The sequence below is a fragment of the Stegastes partitus genome, unplaced genomic scaffold, assembly GCF_000690725.1.
Source record: "Stegastes partitus isolate 25-593 unplaced genomic scaffold, Stegastes_partitus-1.0.2 Scaffold96, whole genome shotgun sequence".
Taxonomy (NCBI): domain Eukaryota; kingdom Metazoa; phylum Chordata; class Actinopteri; family Pomacentridae; genus Stegastes; species Stegastes partitus.
Genome location: NW_007577827.1, coordinates 726,188 through 746,344, shown reverse-complemented (window position 1 = coordinate 746,344; position 20,157 = coordinate 726,188). Strand labels below are relative to the sequence as shown.

Below are 20,157 nucleotides of genomic sequence, written 5' to 3'. Positions count from 1 at the left end.
TCTATCAGAGTCACAGGGGAGAGACACTTAAAAAAAAAAAAAAACACAGTGTGACATCACATCTCTACCACAACCCCACTGGATCAATAACTCTTCAATCACCGCCGCCCTGCCCCCTCTGACAACAGCCCATCAATACCATGGCAACCCTTTAATCGATCTGTCTCTGGAGAGGGCTGTTGGGGGAGGAGAAATTGGAAAAGACAGGGAAATAGCAGCAAGGTGGATGGGTTGGAGATAGCTATTGGACACTGGAGGTACTGAGTGAGGGCTGGAGGTATAGATGATGGTCCTGCTGTGAACCGCTGATCAGTGACCAGAGGTTGTTGGTCACGATCGCCCAGGCGTGCGAGTAGAGGAGGAGATTGACAAAGAGGGATATTGAATAAGCGGGCGGACACCAAGGAATCGCACATTTGCTAACACAGCAGTGAGTGGGGATGTCAGAGGGGAAGGTTTAGCCTCATAAAACCATCCTTAATCTGAAAAGCAGTTCTAAAGCATCCAGTTGGAGTCAACTACACCAAGTGATTGGAAGTCGGGCCAATCAGCAAACTAAAGGGGAGCAGCTGAGGTGACATAACAAAAAGCAGCGTAAGCTGAGGTTGTACTTAGCGCTTGGAAACTCTCAGCTCCTGAATTAATCTCATTAACAAGAACAGGCATTGTAGGGCTAAGAGTAAGCATGAATCAGCAAGTGCAGGGAGCAAGTTCTCTGAATGATTTAGGGCAGAATTCCACAATAAACAGTATATGAGCGTTCACTTTAAAAGCCTGAAGCAGTCGGGCGCAATATAGCTTCATGTTGAAGTTAACTTAATAATCTAAACTCTTTTCCAATCACGTGACAGTAACCAAACCCAGAGAAAATCCCTTTTTGGCAGTTCATGATAACAAAAGCTTGTTTAACTGACTGTGGGAGGAAGTTTTAGATGAGAAGATGTTGTAAGACAGTCTGACAGGTTGGAATAAAAAGAGAAAAAATGAGTCCTTGAGCAAAGCGTTTAGCGCAGTGGAGCTGCTCTGTGGTTAGTAATAGAAAGTCGTGCTTATATGTATAGCGAGCGCCAATACACTGAACTGTGCCGACTGTTTTACTTCCACACCTGATTGGGTTGTCGCTGCGTTTTTTTTTTCCCACCACATTCCTATTACTCCAACAACAGTAACACAATCAATCCTCTGTTACATTAATAAAGTCAATTACAAGAGAACAAAGCACTGAATGTGAGCTAAATTGCCCTTGTCTTGACACACACTCACAAATCAATCCAAACATAGATGCGCACACTCAGATGCACACCCATCCTCTGTTATTCTAGTCTATTAGCACAATCATCCCATTAAGCGACATCCAGACTAATGACATACAAACAAACCCATGCTATATAATTAATCTGGCATCAAATAAATTAAACTTCCGCTACCATTAATTTTTGAATACTGGCTTGTCACAAACAGTGAAATATCTAATTTTTTTTTAAGCAGCAAACGGTCAATGTGAAATCTATTTTAAATAAATGTTCAAAGTTTTATGCAGTTTTAATGACACAACGATTGCTAATTAAGGCAAAATTAATCAAAACATTACTTGAACAGTAAAACATGTCAGTGTATTTGTAATAAAATTACTGAATCCAATCATGTATACCAGCTCCTGTCAAAACAGACTGGAGATTCTCTAATGTATTTGTTAGTCTGCTGCCGTCTGCGCCAACAGTGGGGATTGGATTGAAGCTCCTTCTGCCATTTCCAATGAAGTGCTGCATAAGTGATTTTTCAATGACTTGCCTATATTCTAAAGGCTGCGATGTCAGGCATGCACACAATATGAAATAAAGAGGAGTTTACGACATAAGACAACGCACAATAACAAAAACGTCGTTGCTAACTGTTTTTACTCGTGTTTGTTACCCAGCACCTGCCAAACACCAATAGACGTGTGTGTCTGTGTGTTTTTTTAAGCTAAAAAAAAAAGTGCTTATAACAACATAAATCTGTTCACTTTTATCAGAATTTTAGTAAAGCCACCAGCAACTCACCCAGATGCCGTTGTCTCCTCTCAGCATACTGAAGAGCAGCTTCAGCTCCTTGACTGTGATGCTGTAACTGGCCATGACTCCAAGCATGTCCACCAGGAGGTCTGAGAAAACACAGGCAGCGGCGTAAAGTGAGCGGAAGACAGCAGAAACAAGCCACCCCGAATGAGTGTGTCTGTGTTCTCATGAGTGTGTTTGTGAGTCAGCATTTGGAAAGCCCTCTGCTGACATTTCTCTGATAAAATATGGTGAGGTCATAAGACAGAGACAGTTTGAAGACTGTGAGTGTTGAGCAATTTATTTTTCCGTGCAGCGAAAATTCAAGTGCCTCCATCCGAGTAACCGAGCCGCTCCGCTGTCTAAAAAACGCACGACAACCTTGAATCTCAACAAGGGCTGCTGTGCATGGCATTACTTAATGTTGGGAATTCAATCATACTGATATAACAAAGTTGTGTTAGCATATAAACATTTGGTAATATGCAGTGGTCAAAAGTATTAAAGCAATATTAACTCAAGTACTGTGCTTAAGGACAATTTTGAGTTACTTGACTCGAGGCATATGTTACACTTTTTATTTCACTACATTTATTTGATAACTGGTTACATTACCAACAAATAAATTATAATAATGAAAATAATCCTATAGATTGAGATAAATCTTTACTGATTCCTTAGGGGGAAATTCACAAACAATCCAGCAGATAAAACATATAAATGAGGTTCAACTACATTAAAGTGACGAGCACTAAATAATGCATCACGAATTATGATCCAACATTATTTCAAAATTATTCTGAAATGTACAATTCTGCATAATGAGAGTTTTAACTTTTGGAATTTTAAGAGTATTTGATGTTAATACTTTTGTACTTCTACCTAAGTATACAAATAAATAAATGACTTTTACATGTAACAGAGTAATACACAACATAAGCACAAAATCTAAGTAATTCTTTTTAAATGAATGCTGATTTAATATTATGCACTCATTGGTGTATGACCAGTTCATGTCCAGGACTATTATTTTAACATTTGTTTAAAGGAATTGTTTGACATCTTGAGAAATATATTATTTCGCTGAGATTTAAATGTAGGGATCAGTGTTACATATGAGGTTACGCTGACATGCCATTTGCAGGGCAGTAGACACGGGGACACTGCTAGCCTGGCTACAAATATCTGTCTTTTGGCTCCAGAACAGATCCAGAACATTGATTTTGGCACACAATCCATCAATATGTCTACGACAATTTCTTTCTGTTTCTAGTCGTTACACAAAGTTGAACCAATTTCCTCCTGGCTTCATATTTAACATGAAATTGGTGTCAGTTCTTTAATCTAACTCTCTGCAAGAAAGCAAGTTTAATTGTTAAAATTTAGAATTTTTCCTTTAATTTGTTTTCATTTTTTTAGGCAACAGTCACTCCATGTAACAGTCTGTCAACAACCGCACAAGGAGTCATGTTTAAAAGCTACGAAATTATAAAAACAAAGCCTCAAACATAATTCCTTCTGAATATTTCGGCGTATAATTAAATACCACACTGAGGCATTTGTTTAGTCAGAATGACCTTCCTGCCTCATTGACTTTCACTTTACACAACCACAACAGATCAGTGTGGATATGGCAGAGATACAGCGCAGCCCTCTCAGAGTGAGGCAATCTGCTTAGAAAGGCTCTTCTTTCCCATTAGGCCTGCTAGATATGAATAGAGCCTTCCCACAATATTTCATTAGCCAGAGCCCAGCGACAGGGAATAAAGGAGAAGGCTATCTCACCGAGGTGCTTGGTATGATAGGAAAACGCAATACACAATGTCCTAGATTCAAAACCCCTAAGCTCTGTTTTTTGGTGCGATCAATCCATGTAGGTCATTTTAAATAGTTTTAGAAAAGTGTTAGAATCACGGTTCACGGAGGGAGTCTGTGAGAATCGGCATTAAATTGATTTAAGCGGCGTATACTCTGCTGTGGTGAGCAGTAATAAGTCATAGAAGTTATAAAACACATTATCCTGAGGGCGGTAGGTAGGACGGAGAGGACACTGGGGGTAGGGGGGGAAGGGAGGCGAGGACATGCATTCAGAGGCATCATTAAAGGGAAGTCAAGGTCAATGATCATGTAAAGAGATGACTGTGTATGTGCTGTTTTTGCAATCAAGCCCTTTGTACAAACGGCAGCACACGCAGAAACACACAGAGGTCATTAGTCTGCTTTTGCTGCACCGGAGGATTGTCATGGATTGTTATGGATGTGTGACTGCAGGGCAAACACACATGCACGCATGGAGTACATTTTATTAAAAGATTTTGGACATAAACCTCAGGTGAGTTAAGCATACATTCAAACACTGCTTCCATCAGTAGCTCTACGTCAGAAATTGAATCTAAAATATTGAGCGCAACCAAAAAAAGCATTGCCAATACGCCAGAATGCAGTCTGAAAAAAATGGTGTTTTCTATATGGCTTTCCAATTTTCCAAAAGTTCTTTATGTGATTTTGAAAGACATTTGTGGGGAAATCCTTGACTACCTGGACTGAGCATGTTGAGGATAAGCAGGAAAATCTAGATTAAACAACAGACCCTCACAACACCTGCGTCTGTGCTCGCTTAACATTGTAAATTAATGATAAAAGACAGTGTGAACATATGGTACAGGGTTTATACAAGTGAGTGCGTCTGTGTTTCTGTACAGTTCTGTGCACTTTTTGCCAACTGGCAATGAATTCAACATTTGCGGTGGGGTCAAACTGTGATCAAAGATCTAATTTTGATTCGATCATTTATTTATTACAATATAATAATATAGGAGAAATTTATTTACATTTTTTCTGAAAGTACAGGTAAATGAGGGTCAACAACGCTTTCTCTCAGCGTGTGTGTGTGTGTTTGTCGTACAGCTAGGCAGCAATTCCACCATCATGTATCGAGTTTAGTGGGAAGATGTTCAGAGATGTCTGATGTTCAACTTTGGGATAGCAATTATCATCTGTGGCATGCTGTTCCATCAGCAAAAGTTTAAAAAAAATATCAAAGCCTGAAATCACGACATTTCATCCAAATCGTTAGTGCAACCATGGAGGCAGGAATGACTCAGCAGTCAGTTACGCAACTAAAATTTACGGACTTCTTGGCTGAACTAGGCTGAACTGCAGGCTGTGTTTACAGAACAGCTAGGAAATAAGGGCTGGAAACAAATGTAAGTAGTAAAAAGTGTAAAGTGTCTAGTTTTAGTAGCACATATGGGCTCTTGGAAAAAATGTTTTTTATTTTAAAGCCAGGTTTTTTCAAATTTTGTGAAATAATCAAAGACAATGTAAATAATTAAAGAAATATTAAAATAAATCAAACTTTCATCTTTGTCTTTTGTTATGATTTATGGTAACAATACTTTCATGTGCCTCACATGAGACACTTCTGAGTTGTCTCTACGTCTGTCTGTAAGGTTTTGCTGTTTCCTTACAGGTGCAGGACCTTATATTGTGGTAAAAAATTGGGGCCATAGTGAGTAGCAATGTGACCGGGGCAAAAACATCCAGAAATTGCTTGGGGTTCAGAGGGTTAATACCACCATACAGTATGAACCCTCCTTATTTTTCTCTCACTGTGCACTCCCTGTGTCCATGTCTCACCTGCAATCATGTCGTCCACGGTGCTCATCTTGAGCAGCACCTGCTGGATGAGGCCGACCTCGGTGCTGGTCTGCAGGTTGCGTACACTCTTGCGGAGTATGGCCGTGAACATGCTCCAGATCTCGGCCTGGCACGTCACCTCGCAGTGGGACAGCAGCTCCACCATGCAGCCGATGCTCTCCGCCTCCTGGATGATGAAGTTCATCTCCAGGTCGAACTCGCCGCCCACCAGCTGCAGGAGGGTGAGGAAGAGGGAGGACAACGACGTGGAAGGGGAGGAGGAATACGGTTTTGAGGGGCAGGAAACGAGGGTAAAGGTGGAGGTGGACGGTGGAAGAATTGGGAAGGTGGCGGGGAGTGGAAAGAGAGAGAGAGAGAGCATAAAGAGTGAGTGATTTAGTGAAGCATTTAACCTTTTGTCTGCAAGAGAGGTAAGCTTGGCTTCTGATGGATGCTGATTGTGGTCAGGCAGGCATTTCTTCTGCCAGAGGCCACACATGCTGCAACAAATAAATGTCCTTCCATCTAGGCTGACACACGCACAAACACGCACACACTATCTCCTCTTTTCTCTCTAATGTGAGGCGAGCAGCACTCTTCTCTCTGAACTACAATCACTCTCAAAATACAGCAGCAGGCATAAAAATGGCCCCTTCTACTACATCCGACACAGACAACACCAGGCGAGCGCACACAGATTCACACAGAGACACTGATTAACACACATTTCAGTCCTGGCCCTCTCAGATGGTATTAGTCAGAGGATACCATACTTTTAAAATTGAGTGCAAATGTCTCCTAATGGCTGATGCACTGTAATTACTAGTGAAAGTACAGCCTTGTGCAGCCCATATGACTGTGCTTCACACAGGCTTTCACTCGTGCACCACATGAACACAAGCATACCCACACAGTTCATCCTCAGCATACTACACCATCCAGGAAACGGGGTAACCATGGCAACCAGCAAGCTAAGAGAGCCCCATTGAGGTTATTAAATCTGATGAAACAGAAAGCACGCAACAGATTATGAGGAACTAGCAAGACACCAAATAAACATTGTGACTTGCGTAACTTGGGTCTTTGCACAGTGAGAGAATGAAAAATAAATCAAGTACAGTCAGTATGTGCTACCACGAGATGAAAAGAAAAGCAAAAACGACGGCGTTTCACGCAGGGGCTTTATTTTCGATAATTTATTCTGCATTCAGTTCAACAACGCTTAAATGGGAGAAGAAAAAAAACTATTCCGAGTAGGGCAGGGAATTAATTCAAAGTTACTGTCTGTGCACTCTCGGTTAACTTTTATCTTAATGAGATGATCATTTTGTCATTTTACAAAACTGTGTTGCGTGTGTAGTTGTAATTGCAAAAACTGTTTTACATGCGGGAAGTTTTTTTTTTTTTCCCCCTTTACTCCCAACTGAAACTCATGAAATAAGAAATGCAAATTCATCAACTGACAAAAGAAAAAGTTGAATGCATTAACAATTAAACACATCCTGGTGGCCAGGCTTGACCTTAGCCAAATTTTGTTTCAAATTAGGCATTTCTGAATCAGCTCACTGACCTCATTATTCTTTTCTACTTGTGCTACAGTCGGCTTCAAGTATGTTATCCCACAATTGGGGCTGTTGTTCAACAACAAAGTGCGTTATCCACCTATTTTCACAGGGATTTTCAAATTGAGCATTAGAAAAACTGAATAGGAGCAACTCAGTCACCGAATAGTTAGATTGGATGCCACATAACCACAAAATCTCTGGTTCACTTCCTTAAGATCTGTGTTGCACATGACAACAACAACCCAAATGTGCAGAAAAGACAGTGCTGACTTGCCAGTAAACCACAAAGAATATGACTCAGGCTTTGGCAGACATGACTACAGCCTCACTTTAAAGAACAATGATGCTGCCGTATATAATATTGATATAGGATGGAACATTAGCTGCAGCAGTCATTAGTAACACCAGCTTTCATGAGATGCGCCCCATCGGCAGACTTGGAGTCAGACCTCTAAGACTAAGGGTTAGACCTTGTACGTCATAGTTTCCTTCTCGCCTTATGTTTCACTAATATCACCTTGTGACTGATCAGGCCTCTGTCATTAACACAACATTTATCTCACAGTTTCCATGTTCATCTACTGCTTCTCATCCCTTTCCTCTCCTCAGTTCGACCAGCTGCCTCCTATTCGTCTCTCTCATTCTGTCCCTCTGTCTCACCAAAGTGAATTGATCCAGTGCACTCCGAACACATTAGCACAGATTAGAGAGGACCCCTGAACGAGGTATAGAATAAAGGGAGGAAGAATTAATTCATCCCACATTGAATTTTCCCCTCTCCTCCGAGGTTCCCAATTACAGAGCTCGCTGGGGACCACTGCGTCCTACCCACAACCTGTCAGACTGAAGATGTTCGATATACCACGCAACAGAAGCTTAAAGGGGTGCGAAGACGGCGCAGTTAGTCTTTGTAGAAACTTGCTCGGGGATACGCAGCGACTTGAACACAGAATCGCATGCGTCCCCAGGGCATTACCTACACATGTACAGCACAGGCATAATCTCTCTGTGCTTACACTTGCCACCCATGTACAACACATCACAGCGAGATGAGAGGGGTGATGCAAACGACTGTAACAAATTGAGTCTCGTGACAAACAATACAGCAAAAAAAAAAAAAAAAGAGCTTGAGTGCCGAAAACACGGTGGGAGAAAAAGGAGAAAGTGTCTTGATAATTATTATCTCTTCTCAACCAGCAGCAACATCTGGAAAGGCGATTAAAACCTGGATGATGCTGCCAAGAGCCGCCTGGACCTCGAACATCAGGGGGTAAAAGAAGCCAGGAAGAGACAGAAAGGGTCTTGGGGGGGGGGAAATATTCTTCAGTATGAAAATGCTCACATCAAATATATGTTCTCCATTTCATGCAGCTTCCATAAAAATGAAAGATGCTTGAGCCCATTATTTGCCCGAACGGCGCTTTTAATTGATGTATAAATAAACGTGCCGCTTAAATAGCAATAAGGTTGATCACAAACAGCCTGAGCGCACTCGAGCGCACTCAAGCACCATCACCGTCGCCATCGTGCACACCGACAAAAGATTGCTAATTAGTTTTATGAGAGAACATGATTCTTTTGCATAAACACTCGTAACCTTCAATCTCTCATTTCACCCCACTCTGCGAGTCCACAATGTCGGTTCCCACCCGTAATGGGAAAAGCGTTCACAAAAGGGGGACGAGTAATCACATCAATGAGCACGCACAAGAGGCCTTTACTGTGCTGACATATCCCCTGGTGGTTAAAGGACAAACATACACAGGGACCCGCATTATGCCACATGCCTCGGGATAAAGGGGCCTGGCACTGCCACCCCTCCTCTCTCCTCTGAGGCGCTGACCTCACGGTCTTCTTGGCAACGGGTCCAAGACATTTGCTTTGGCAGCATTATGACAATGATTGCTCCCCAAGCGCACAATTCGTTTCTGTATGTTCCATTCATGCACACCCACACACACACACACACACTCACACACACACACACACATCAAGGAAACCAGCAGCTGAGTCAAGCAGCCTGTTGTCAACCAGTTGCTAAGGAAATGACAACATATTTCCCACAATTGATGTTCCAGGGTTTTGACATCAAAATATTACAGGCTGGATCTGGTACACAACAATATGAGTCTGCATGTTATATGCTTAGAGCACAGAGTATGTTATGTTTAACCTTGAAACACATTCCGTCTGAAATGTATGAATGTCTCCCACTGGGCTTATCACTGATGACTAATCTCCTCGTATTGAGGAGATTTTATGGCCTTGAGAGAAGTCTGTGTGCCAGACACCGCTCATGTAAAGTTCATTTTTCATGTAAAACAACAGCTCCGTAACCCGCACACTTCTGTGTTACCTTTTTCTCCCGGCTTCCCTGTTTCTAATTCCGTCCCAACCAGCTTTGCGGTGCTGCTCATTCAGACCCTGAAGAAATCTGGCCTCGGCTCGGCATCACTCAGCCGGTGTCAGGGAGGTGGGAGTTTGAGGAGGGCAGGAGGGTATGTGTGCCAGGACCGTCTTCATGCCACAAAGAGCTTATATGAGCGGGCCCCTCGACCAGCCAAAACCAGCTCTCATAAGAGGTCGGTAAAACAAACAATCCCTGTGTCCATGTGACCCTTTCTCACCGGCTACACTGCTCGGGAACATCGAGTTGAAACGGAGTTGCTGCAAGGGTAATAGGCCTCTTCCAGTGAGGATGTGTCGCAATAGCAAAAACACATGTTTAAGAAATAAAATAAACGATGGCCTGGGTCCTGCTAGTGCTTATGGGGGCTGGTTGTCACATTGTCCTAGCATACAGACTATTTGAATAGAAAGAAGCCAATATTAAAGTTATTAGTAACATTTGCACTTTTTTACTACGACAAAATATAAAAGGTCAATCCTACATTTGAATATCTTAACATCATTAATGTGGGCTTATGTTTCCCAAGCTCAATGTTCATTCTCTTTTAGCTCTGTTTTTGGTCTCCACCTGCTTTAAAGGACCATAAGGATATCTGAATATTTAGCTGCTACATTATCTGTTGTGTTTTTACCAGCTAGTTGCTAACTGTGTCCATCATTGGTGCTCAGATCAGGTGATGCCTTTTAGACCCCTTTCACCAAATAATATGTTTGCTGCAGCCAAAAACACAGAGTGAACCAAAACAATAAGCTGCGGCCAGCAGGTGTAATTTTCTACAGGTTCATCCCTACAAGCAACCCCTTTTACAGTATCACTAAAATCATAGTTGCCATAAAATTCCAGCTATAGCCATTATACTGTTTGCATGGTTTCAGGCTACTAAAACTACACAGTTAATGTAAGAGAAAGATCGTGGTTACCAATGTCCACTGTTGATTGGAGACTTGATGCAAACCACTTTCTTTGGTTTCAGACACTTTTGTCCACCTTGCAATTCTCAGAGGTTTTGCTACCTTGAGTTCTCTGGCTGAGAAAGTCTCTGTAGTCCTGTATAGCTCAAAAAGAACAATATTTCACAGTCAGAGATGAACACTTAGTTCCCTCGTGTGTGCTACAACATACAGCCATGCAAACTTATTTTAGCAAGTGCTATTGTTCTGTAAACACGTTGTGGGCGCAGGTGTTATCAAGCGATGTGTCTCCAATTTAAAATCTCTCATTGCTTGGACTGCTGATTCATGTCATTCACATGCCCTCTTTCCTCCTGCCTCTCCACACTGTCACTATCAAGTGAAAGTTTTCAAACAAAAGACAGTCACATAAAAAATTGAAACCTCCTTTTAAGGTTTTGTGTAATCCAGCGTGACAATCCTGAGTCATCTAGGACGAGAATAAAACAAATAAAATATGAAGGGAAAACGCTGTCTGATTCAGGTCTTTAGGTCTGTTCATTTTATTTTGGCACGATATAAAAAAACTAAAAAAAAAACGCAGGTGTTCATTCATGATGTCTCTGCTCTGTTCAAGTGCCCCAGTATGTCATGACCGTGAGCCAGCGAGCACAATACCGGGACCCTGAACTGAAGCAGCTACATGGAATTCAGCCATCATTAAAGCAAGTTTTTAGACTTGTTCTTTTCCTGCTGTGACATGTGAGAATGTCTTGACATGACACTGAAATATCTGTTACGTCCTGGCTGAGAAATTTACCATATGCTAAAGTCTTTTATGCCAGTCTGTCAAATTGCAAAAAAATGAATGAGCATCCATTTATCTAATAAATGGATCGTTTGCTTTTTAGTTAGTTCACAAAGTCTTTCATTTAAAAAATTCAGGTTTTAATTTATTTTAATTTTAAACACCGCTATTCCAAGTGTATTCTGAAAGGGGATACATTAATCACAATGATAATGATTTAATCTCTCACAGCCCGTGGTGTAGCGCTGTGATGGCACATCAAACAAGCGATTACTCTGGATGATTACTACAACTGACTGTTGAATATTCGATGACTATCAAGGCCGAACCTGGCAAAAGAGGCACCTGTTGCTCATTATGCCCATCAGAGATGACAGGTCAGAGAGGCGAGTGGACGGTCAATAGCTACCTCCTCTGCACATTCAATTGAGCCTTTGGAACTGGCATCATCAATATGCAACTTCAAAGCCCCTGGGAGTGCGCTGGAGAGGCTCAGCCACGTACATGTGTTTGTTTGGCGCGTGCATGTGTGCGGCTCATTACTCATTTGTGTCCCCTGAGTGAGTTGCGGCCATTCAGCTCCTTTGTGCGCAGAGTGAGAGGAGACGAGAGGCCCATCTAGACATGAGATCACAGATTATACACTTAACGCTTCGCCAAGAGGGCTCGACGGAGCGCAGGAGAGCAAAATTGAAGAAGAGTGAGGAAAAAGGGGGGAAAAAAAAGGGAAACAAAAGAGGGAGATGAAAGAGAGAAAAACAAACAGGAGAATGAACAGCGTGAACTGCGAAAGGGGCAAGAGGAAGCAGATTGTACAGAAGGGAAAACAGTGATGAGAAAGAGTGTGTTTGGGAGACCGAGCGGGAGAGGTGGAGCGAGAAAGAAAATGAGGGCGAGACAGCAGCTGAATGCTATTGTGCTTTCTTATCAGGACGGCAGAGCAATTTTATTGCCCGCAGCCTTACAGTGTGCAGTGGAGGGTTTAGTGCTCCAATGATGACCATGGCAAATCTCTGCAAAGATATGGATTACACAAGGGCTAAACTGGCCACTAAACACTCAATAATCCACATTCTGTTTTCTGCATGACCTCATTTTTGGTAAACTGCATTGATAAGAGCAGCGGTTAATTTTATCACCAGATCAGATTTATATTCAGAGGATAAACTTAGTCTAATCTTGTTTTTTCATAGCTTTAGGTTGGGAATATATGTGAGCTCAGGGGCTTTAATAAAAATGGGTTGACAAGAATATTTGGAGCAAAAATTTAAAAACAAAATTCTACAGCGAGTCTCTGTAAAACTGATGCACTTGATTTACGGATGTTAGTTTCACAGAAAATTAAACAACAATAATTCTTTAACTGATAAACCTTATTCATTACATTCATGCGTAGAAGGTCTTTCAGGGTCCATTGAACCCCAAGAAAGAATATGTGCAAAATATTTGTTGGTATTCATTACTGACATACTATGATAAAAACATTTTCTGATGAGTTGACATATTTTTGATTCCAAAAGCATGACAAATGTCCCTCTTTTTATACTGAAAAAAAACTATACTTGTCACCTAAACCACATGGCCTGGAGTCCAAAAGACCCCCAAAGTCCTGAATAGGTTAATCATATAGGCAGGTAATAAATGCTGCTTTACTGTATCCTGTGGTGATGACAATAATGCTTTGGGCAGTTTATCAGACAACCTAGCAATGTGGATATGTCACCTTTTACGGCTTTTTTTTTTTTTTTTTTTGGCTTTGTTTCGAAGCTCTGTATATTGAATATGCTACGATAGGATAGTTTTCAATCTCTAATAACTAAAGAATAGAATAATCTAAAAAGTAATCATTTCCCAAATGTACAATAACCAAATGTGAATAGCTTATGCCCTCGGTTGGTAACTCTCTGAATGTTGGTGTGATCGAAAGTAGGAAAGCTACAGAGGAACAGGAAAGAAAAAAGTTCAGGATGAGGAGCTGAAATAGAAAAGGGCAGTGCATGTGTTTCTGTCTCTGCCTCTGTGATTGTAATCAACAATGACATGTTGACTGACTGTAGCCTCCAGACACAGAGGGAGGAGGGGGGTAGCCCTGTAGACTGCATTTCCCATGGGCCTTTGTACCAGTGTGGGCACAGATGGCGGATGGGACAAGAAACAGCCCCCGCTCATGAAACCCTACACAGAGCAACAACATCACACACAGTCAGCAGACACACACACACACACACACACGAGCAGGAGTCAGCAAAATGAACATTATCAGCCTTGAGTGTATGCAATATCTAAGACCTGTGATGCAGAAAGTGTAGCGCCTGTGCTTCAGACTTTAAAGAAAGACTTACAGAGGAATGGGAAGTACACTGCAGAGAAACACAGCTTCAACGCACACATCAGACACTGCAAAAAAAACAAAATGTATCCACACTGAGGGATGGATATAAGGAAGGTTTAGGCCAGCAAAAAAACCAAGCATTCTGTGACCTGGGTAACTATTTTCAATCACAACAGTAACATTAAATGACATGGGCACATGTCTTGAGTCTGTGAGACACAGTACAAAACAGTAATGATATAGATCCCTTCAGGCAGTTAAGTCTCCTCAGAGACATGAAAGGGACTTGACTTAGCAAAATCTGACAAAAAGCAACCCTTTAGACAAGGAATCCTGTCAAAACTACACAGCACACCGGTTTTGTACACATATCTATATGACGCATTATAAACAATGCTTCTTGATATTATTAGTCGTTGCAGCAGCGGGTCTAAAGGTCTATAACTGCAGGCTGAAATCACTAAGCAGCTAACAGACCTTGGGTTGAATCCTACCGACTTTGGTGATGCTCGGATTTTTCCTCCATCGCAGGTTGAAAAGTTTACACGTAAGTTTTAAAAGGCAGTGGACGGACTGCCTTGGCACAGATATCATATTCCCCTGAAGATGAACTATAATGACATCAGTGGTCCCTTGACAACTAATGCAGCACAATAATGACGTCAAAATTGCTATTTGTTGAACAGTTCCTGCAGAACACTCCCATCATCAGTCTTGGTCATATGTTGTGTTTAGTGATAATTAGCACACTAACATGGTGGTATACATTGTAAACAAAATGTCATTATTTGAGTATTATTACTGTGAGTATATTCTCATGTCGGTGAATGGTCTGACTGAACCTAATGCTGTAATGGGGAAAAAATTGTGAAGGCTTGTTTGTATTTCTTTGAACCAATAACGGTTGTTTTTGGCAGTGCTAAGCCCAGGATGCAGTGACGGTGCTGCGGAACTGTTTTAGTGGAACATTTGCAACCAGTTAAGGGAGTACTGTCATTTAATTTGCTAACTCAGATAAAGAACTGAACGGGTCTGCCTTATTGCACAAATAAAATCTTCAGCAAAACTCTCAATTTTCACATATAGGTTAGTTGCTTAGACATTGCTGCTCTTGTGTCCTGTAGCGAAGGCAATTTTGAAAATGGCAACACACAGTGGAAGGGGAAGAGACAAATGTGTGACTTTTGTGGTGGAAATGGCTCACTGATACCCGCAGTCTACATCTAGTAAGTCAGACTAGTGCGAGCATGGTACGACCGTGCCAAAAGAAAAAGAAATCTAAACAATAACTACAGCATTTTTTAGGTTATCTGTATCATCCCAGCTATAGGGTGCATTACATGTGTAAGAAAAAGCTATCACGGCTCACGGGAAACTGACAGATCTTCATCCAACCACTCTCAATGATTGGACTGAGACTAATGGGCCTGTATAGCACCCCCTTTCATCTTCCCCCTACCCAACAGTGGGGGGTAAACTAGACATTTATAAACCACAGTCAGAAGACAAAAATCACCTAGAGGTTAAAATTGCCAACAGAGAAAAAGAACAAGCCACAAAACATGCATGTTGCATTTTTTATACACACATTGCATTTTCCCAGCAGTAGAGTGCAGATGGCAGCTCATTAGAAGCCGATACATCAGCCATGTACAGCAGCCCTGTGCCGCAACCATGCTTCTTTCTATGACATCAACACTGTCCTCATCCCCCCTCACTTCTCCCTCACACATAAGCCATCCAATCACAGGGCCAATAATACAGAAAACAAGAGAAAATAAGCTGGGCTAAAGGTTTGGTTTAGCGCCTTTATCCGCTGTATTTTTGGATCAAGGTTTGTAACATTTTGTTTTCCCCAAGTGATTCGTCTGTTTGTTTCTTATCATGTGGCTTTACTTAGTAAGCAAAGGTCAAATTTGGTTTTAAAATAGCAAAAAATGCAAATATACAGAGGGAATTAATATTTATGTTTTACATGGACATGCATACAGTAAGTGTGAGCCATAATGCACCAAATGTAAAATTAGCTATTCAGTGCTTGTACCATTCCAGGGCCTAATTTGGCATATGGGAAAAGTCATGTATGCATAAACATTATGGCCCATGGGCAAAGAAGGCTTTTTTTTCCAATAAGCTAGTGTGATCCTGTCAAGGGCGCTGTGCGGGGAAGGTGACAAAATCCAATCAAGCAACTGCTACCTCCAATTTAGCAAATATGTGTACGCTCTACAGTTCCATTAGAGTCAAAACACTGACATTTGTGTTCTCCGTGCCAAGAGTTATACCCTGGGCACATTTTCCACTAAAATAACCACAAACGTGCGTCTGTACATACATCAAAGTAAAGCAAAGCCATTGAGTGTTCCCGTGTATTGGTTTGTCAGTTTCTATTAACACTGCCAGGAACCAAAGAGGGAGAACGGGATAAAAGAAGAGTGAGAGCAGGCAAGATGAGACAATCGTACCTGCTGAGATCTGTCTTCATGAAAGCCTCTAGAAAGTCTCCAGTTTGCCGCAGACCAGTTCAATGTGCCTTTTCCCGCCTCCAACATCTGACTCAAACCTTGTCAAGTGCAAGCTTAAAACATACTGTACACACATACAGACAAGCGCGCACCGACACTCGCACACACTCGAGAAAGTCAGTCAAAACACACACACACTCAGCATTCAAAGGGCAAAAGCCGTTTAAACAATTCATTGCAAAAAAGTCTTGTAGGTCTTAGTCATTCGCACCGACACACTCACTGAGTTCGTCACTAACACATTCATACGCACTCGCAGCAGCAGTACACATGAATGACAGCATGAGTAAACACTAAAAGAGGAGACACTGGAGATAGAGGAAGAGAACTGCAGGGTTGCAGAGAATCTTCCAAAAATAATCCAATAATAATGAGGTGCCATTTCATTTGCATATGAGTAGCTCGTAAAAGAAAAGAAAAAAATCTAAGTTTTTAAAAGTCTGTTTACTGGAGTGGAAGGAAAAGGAGCTTTAAAAACAGCAGAGAGGAAGAAAAAAAAAGAGCAGCAAAGAGAAAGAGATCAAGAGGGGGAAAGAAAGGCCGCATGAAAGTGAGGTCAGACGTCACAAACGGGGCAGAAAGGAAAATGCAGTAACGGTGTGAATGTTCGCTGGGGGAAGCAGAAAGAAAAGGCAGATAAATAGAGAAGACAGACAAATACAGCAGATTCTTTTCAGCACAATGGACAGCTCCTGGTCTCTCTGCTGACAGATACACTGACTGGAGAGAGGCTACGCTGGAAATCCTTCACTGGGGCTGCAAAATTCATTGACAAACAGCTGAAGCTGCAACTGTACTAATTGCCGTATTAATACAGTCAATATTTTTCAAGGACTAAAAGCCTGTGACTGCAAGATATGACTGACATGAATTCAAAGCTGCGAGAGTCCCACTGTTTGAAGGTGCAGCAGCAATACACAGCCACACTGTTTAATGGTCGGTGTTCTCAGGGGAAAAAAACATTTTAAAAAAACCAGGTCAGAAACACATGCATGTGCATACACACTGCAGGAACTGAGATCTGCAGCCAAGTGATCACAAAGCTGACTTCATCCAACTGCAGTTTAAAATGTCTGCCACCTGATTGGCCAAAGAGGCTTAGTAACGGATCTAGCAATAAGCCTTGTCACATGCTATTGGGTAACAAACAAAAAAACATTTTTCCCTTTTTGTCTTACTGAACACCACGTGATACTCTCACACACATTATTACACATATTGTAGCTTTCACAATTTCCAAACAGCATTAGAGCATCTGCATGGCAATCTATATTCTATGGTGATTATATTATGGTAGAAAATACCGCAGTTGAGAAAAAGTTTGGCAATGCACTTAAAAAATTTCCATCTCCACCAAGCTGGTTTGTTTTTGCCTTTTGGCTGTTTGTCTGTCAGTGGAATATTGAAAGTTGTTTTTTTCTTCTTCTATTAATTTCCATTAAATCTGAAGAACTGACAGGCTGTAAGCCAAAGAAGAATTGATTAGATTTCAGTGGAATTCTGTATTTGGACATTTCTGCCATTCAAAGTCATTTTAGTGCCATTCTTCAACCACGGATAAAAAGGATATGGATATTTCAGTTTAAATTATATGTATTTTCCCTGCATCAGACAATTTGTCATATACATTTAGTGACTGAACGTGTGTGCTTGAGACCGACAGTATTGAACCACTGCATAGAATCATGCCTCTCAGCTAAAATAATAATCCACTGCACTTTCTCATGAATAAATTTACATTTTTCTTTTTTTATGCAACACAATTCAAGCTATTGCCTATTCAGTTGGGGTTTTTTTTTTTTTTTTCCAGCCGATCCACTTTCATGTAGTGTTAGCTGGGTCCTAGACAGCAGGGAGGAATACGGGGGACTGAACAGAAGAAAAGGCACTGATATTATCAAAACAAGTTAGCATTAGCATTGATAGCCACCACAGCTAATCAGACAACATAAATGCTAAAATATGCAGAAAGTCAAATGATCAAAGGAGCATCTTCTTGCAATTCCACAGCTAGCTTTTTACTTTCTGGAGAGTAAAGACCCCTACAATATTCCAGAATTACCACTTGCTATGAATTATAGCAATAAAATGTTGATCCTTTCTAATTTAACACTTTGAACTAAATGCACAAATCACTGGATGAGCACAGATCTGTCTTCTTCAGAGCCTTACACGCATTTAAGAACGTCTAAAACCTCAGGTTGCAAAGGAACACCTACCCTCCTTCGGGGAAATGCCTGGGCCTTACCAGAACAGGAACCATTATGATTTATGGCTCGAGTCCTTCAGACTTATCGTTAAAAAGGCCTTCTCTCAACAGGGAACGAAAAGGTCTCGAGGAGAGCAAGAGAGAGAGAGAAAACATCTAAAGTGGTGAGGCTCTGAGAGAGAGAGAGAAAAAAAAGAAGAAAGAGCAAAGAGAAAAACTAAGAGGCAGAGAGAAAAGTAGCATCAAGGAGAGGGGGGTAATTGAGAGCTCAGCATTGGAAGGACAGCATGAAACAAATGAGACATGCTGCTGGATTCTACTAGACACAGAGAGCAGAAAGAAGGCACAAGTTAAATGGTGAGGTGTAGGAGGCAGGTGTTCAGGTGTTGTCTCTCAGATTTTTGCCCTCTCCTACATGGAAAAAGCCGACTGTCGAGTACCAAAGGTAACTCACTTTCACTCTTTTCAGTTTTTTCCTCAAGACGCGAAGCAACAAAGACATCCTTGTGTGTTATGTCACGGGAGCCGTGAAAGGAAGGACTCAAGGCTTACATTTTGTACTTTAACAAGGGCTTCACACCTTGTCTCCTGATTTTTTTTATTTCAAATGTGCTCATTTCAAAGAAGCTGAGTCCTACAGGGCATCCTGTGTGTTGCTATCACCTCACTGGGCTTGTCAGAGATGAAAATAGAGACAAGAGAGAGCACCTGAGAGCTGCAAGTCCAATGAACTCATTATTTTTACTGCGCCTCGACATGGAATAATTGATCTGAGCAACAGAACTGTTGTATATTAACTGCCTGGTGCATCATAGGTTTTATTGTGTTGACAGTTTTTTTCACATCCAGATACGAGTGCCTACTATCTTCCTACTAAATGTATCTGAGTGTCTGTGTGACTGTGAGATGAGGCAGGTGTGGACTAGCTGATGTTTAGTTCAAAGGTCAGCAGATAAGCCCTGCAGACCTGACTCAGGCCAAGCTGGTGGCAATTCAGGATCACTAATCTGTTTGTTTGGTTTGGCTGAGTGTGTGTGCCGCAGCAGATAGCATGCGTGCGCGCATGTGTGTCAGCTCTCACACGTGCACGAGTCCGTGCGTGCGTTGGCCATCCGCAAAACAATGGAGAGCACTGTTCCATTGAGCCACAGTTGATGGAGGATAAGAGAGGCGGCAAGCAGCACCAATGAGTCTCAGTAATCCATCATCATAAGACAGGGTCAGGAGTGACACACAAATGCACACGCACGCACACACCGAGCAAAACGTACTTTGTGGGTTTTTTTTGTACCAAAAAGACCACACACAGCGTGCACAAGCAAGAAAATCAGAAGCCAAGCGACACAATCACTGAGTGTAACTCTGAGCAGAAGAGACGCCTAGAAACTCTGAAGCCAGACGTAACATGCAATTTATTATTTTTAACACCAGAAACAATACATTTTCAACAAGAGGTTTGGTCCAGAGAATCAGCACCAACTTCAACTGCTTCTCCATCAAGGTGTTTCTGTGCTACAGGCCTGTCACTACATCAGCTTTACTTCAGACTTGTCCTCCACACTGGACAGTGGCGAAGACACACTGTTTGAAGCCGGTGCTGTTTGAAGTACAGCAGACACAGCAGTAACAGTGCAGTGGTTGTCAGGAGCTTGTGCTTTGGAAGTTAAACCTTGAAAGGGGACCATTTGAAGCTTGCATTTGTGGTGATCAGTTGCAATTCCAATGTCTTGCGTGTTTTGGCAA

At 41.7% G+C, this 20,157-nt stretch overlaps 1 protein-coding gene across 6 annotated transcripts in view; it reads right to left on the bottom strand.

Moving 5' to 3' along the window:
- The window catches only part of LOC103354097 (neurobeachin), a 93,050-nt gene that overhangs the window by 58,665 nt on the left and 14,228 nt on the right, over positions 1-20,157 (bottom strand). For all 6 annotated transcript variants that reach the window (XM_008277360.1, XM_008277363.1, XM_008277361.1 and 3 more), the window contains exons 2-3: positions 5,676-5,907; positions 2,043-2,143 (exon numbers count right to left, since the gene is read on the bottom strand). In XM_008277360.1, coding sequence (XP_008275582.1) covers positions 2,043-2,143; positions 5,676-5,907 — 333 coding nt within the window. The remainder of the gene's footprint in view (positions 1-2,042; positions 2,144-5,675; positions 5,908-20,157) is intronic.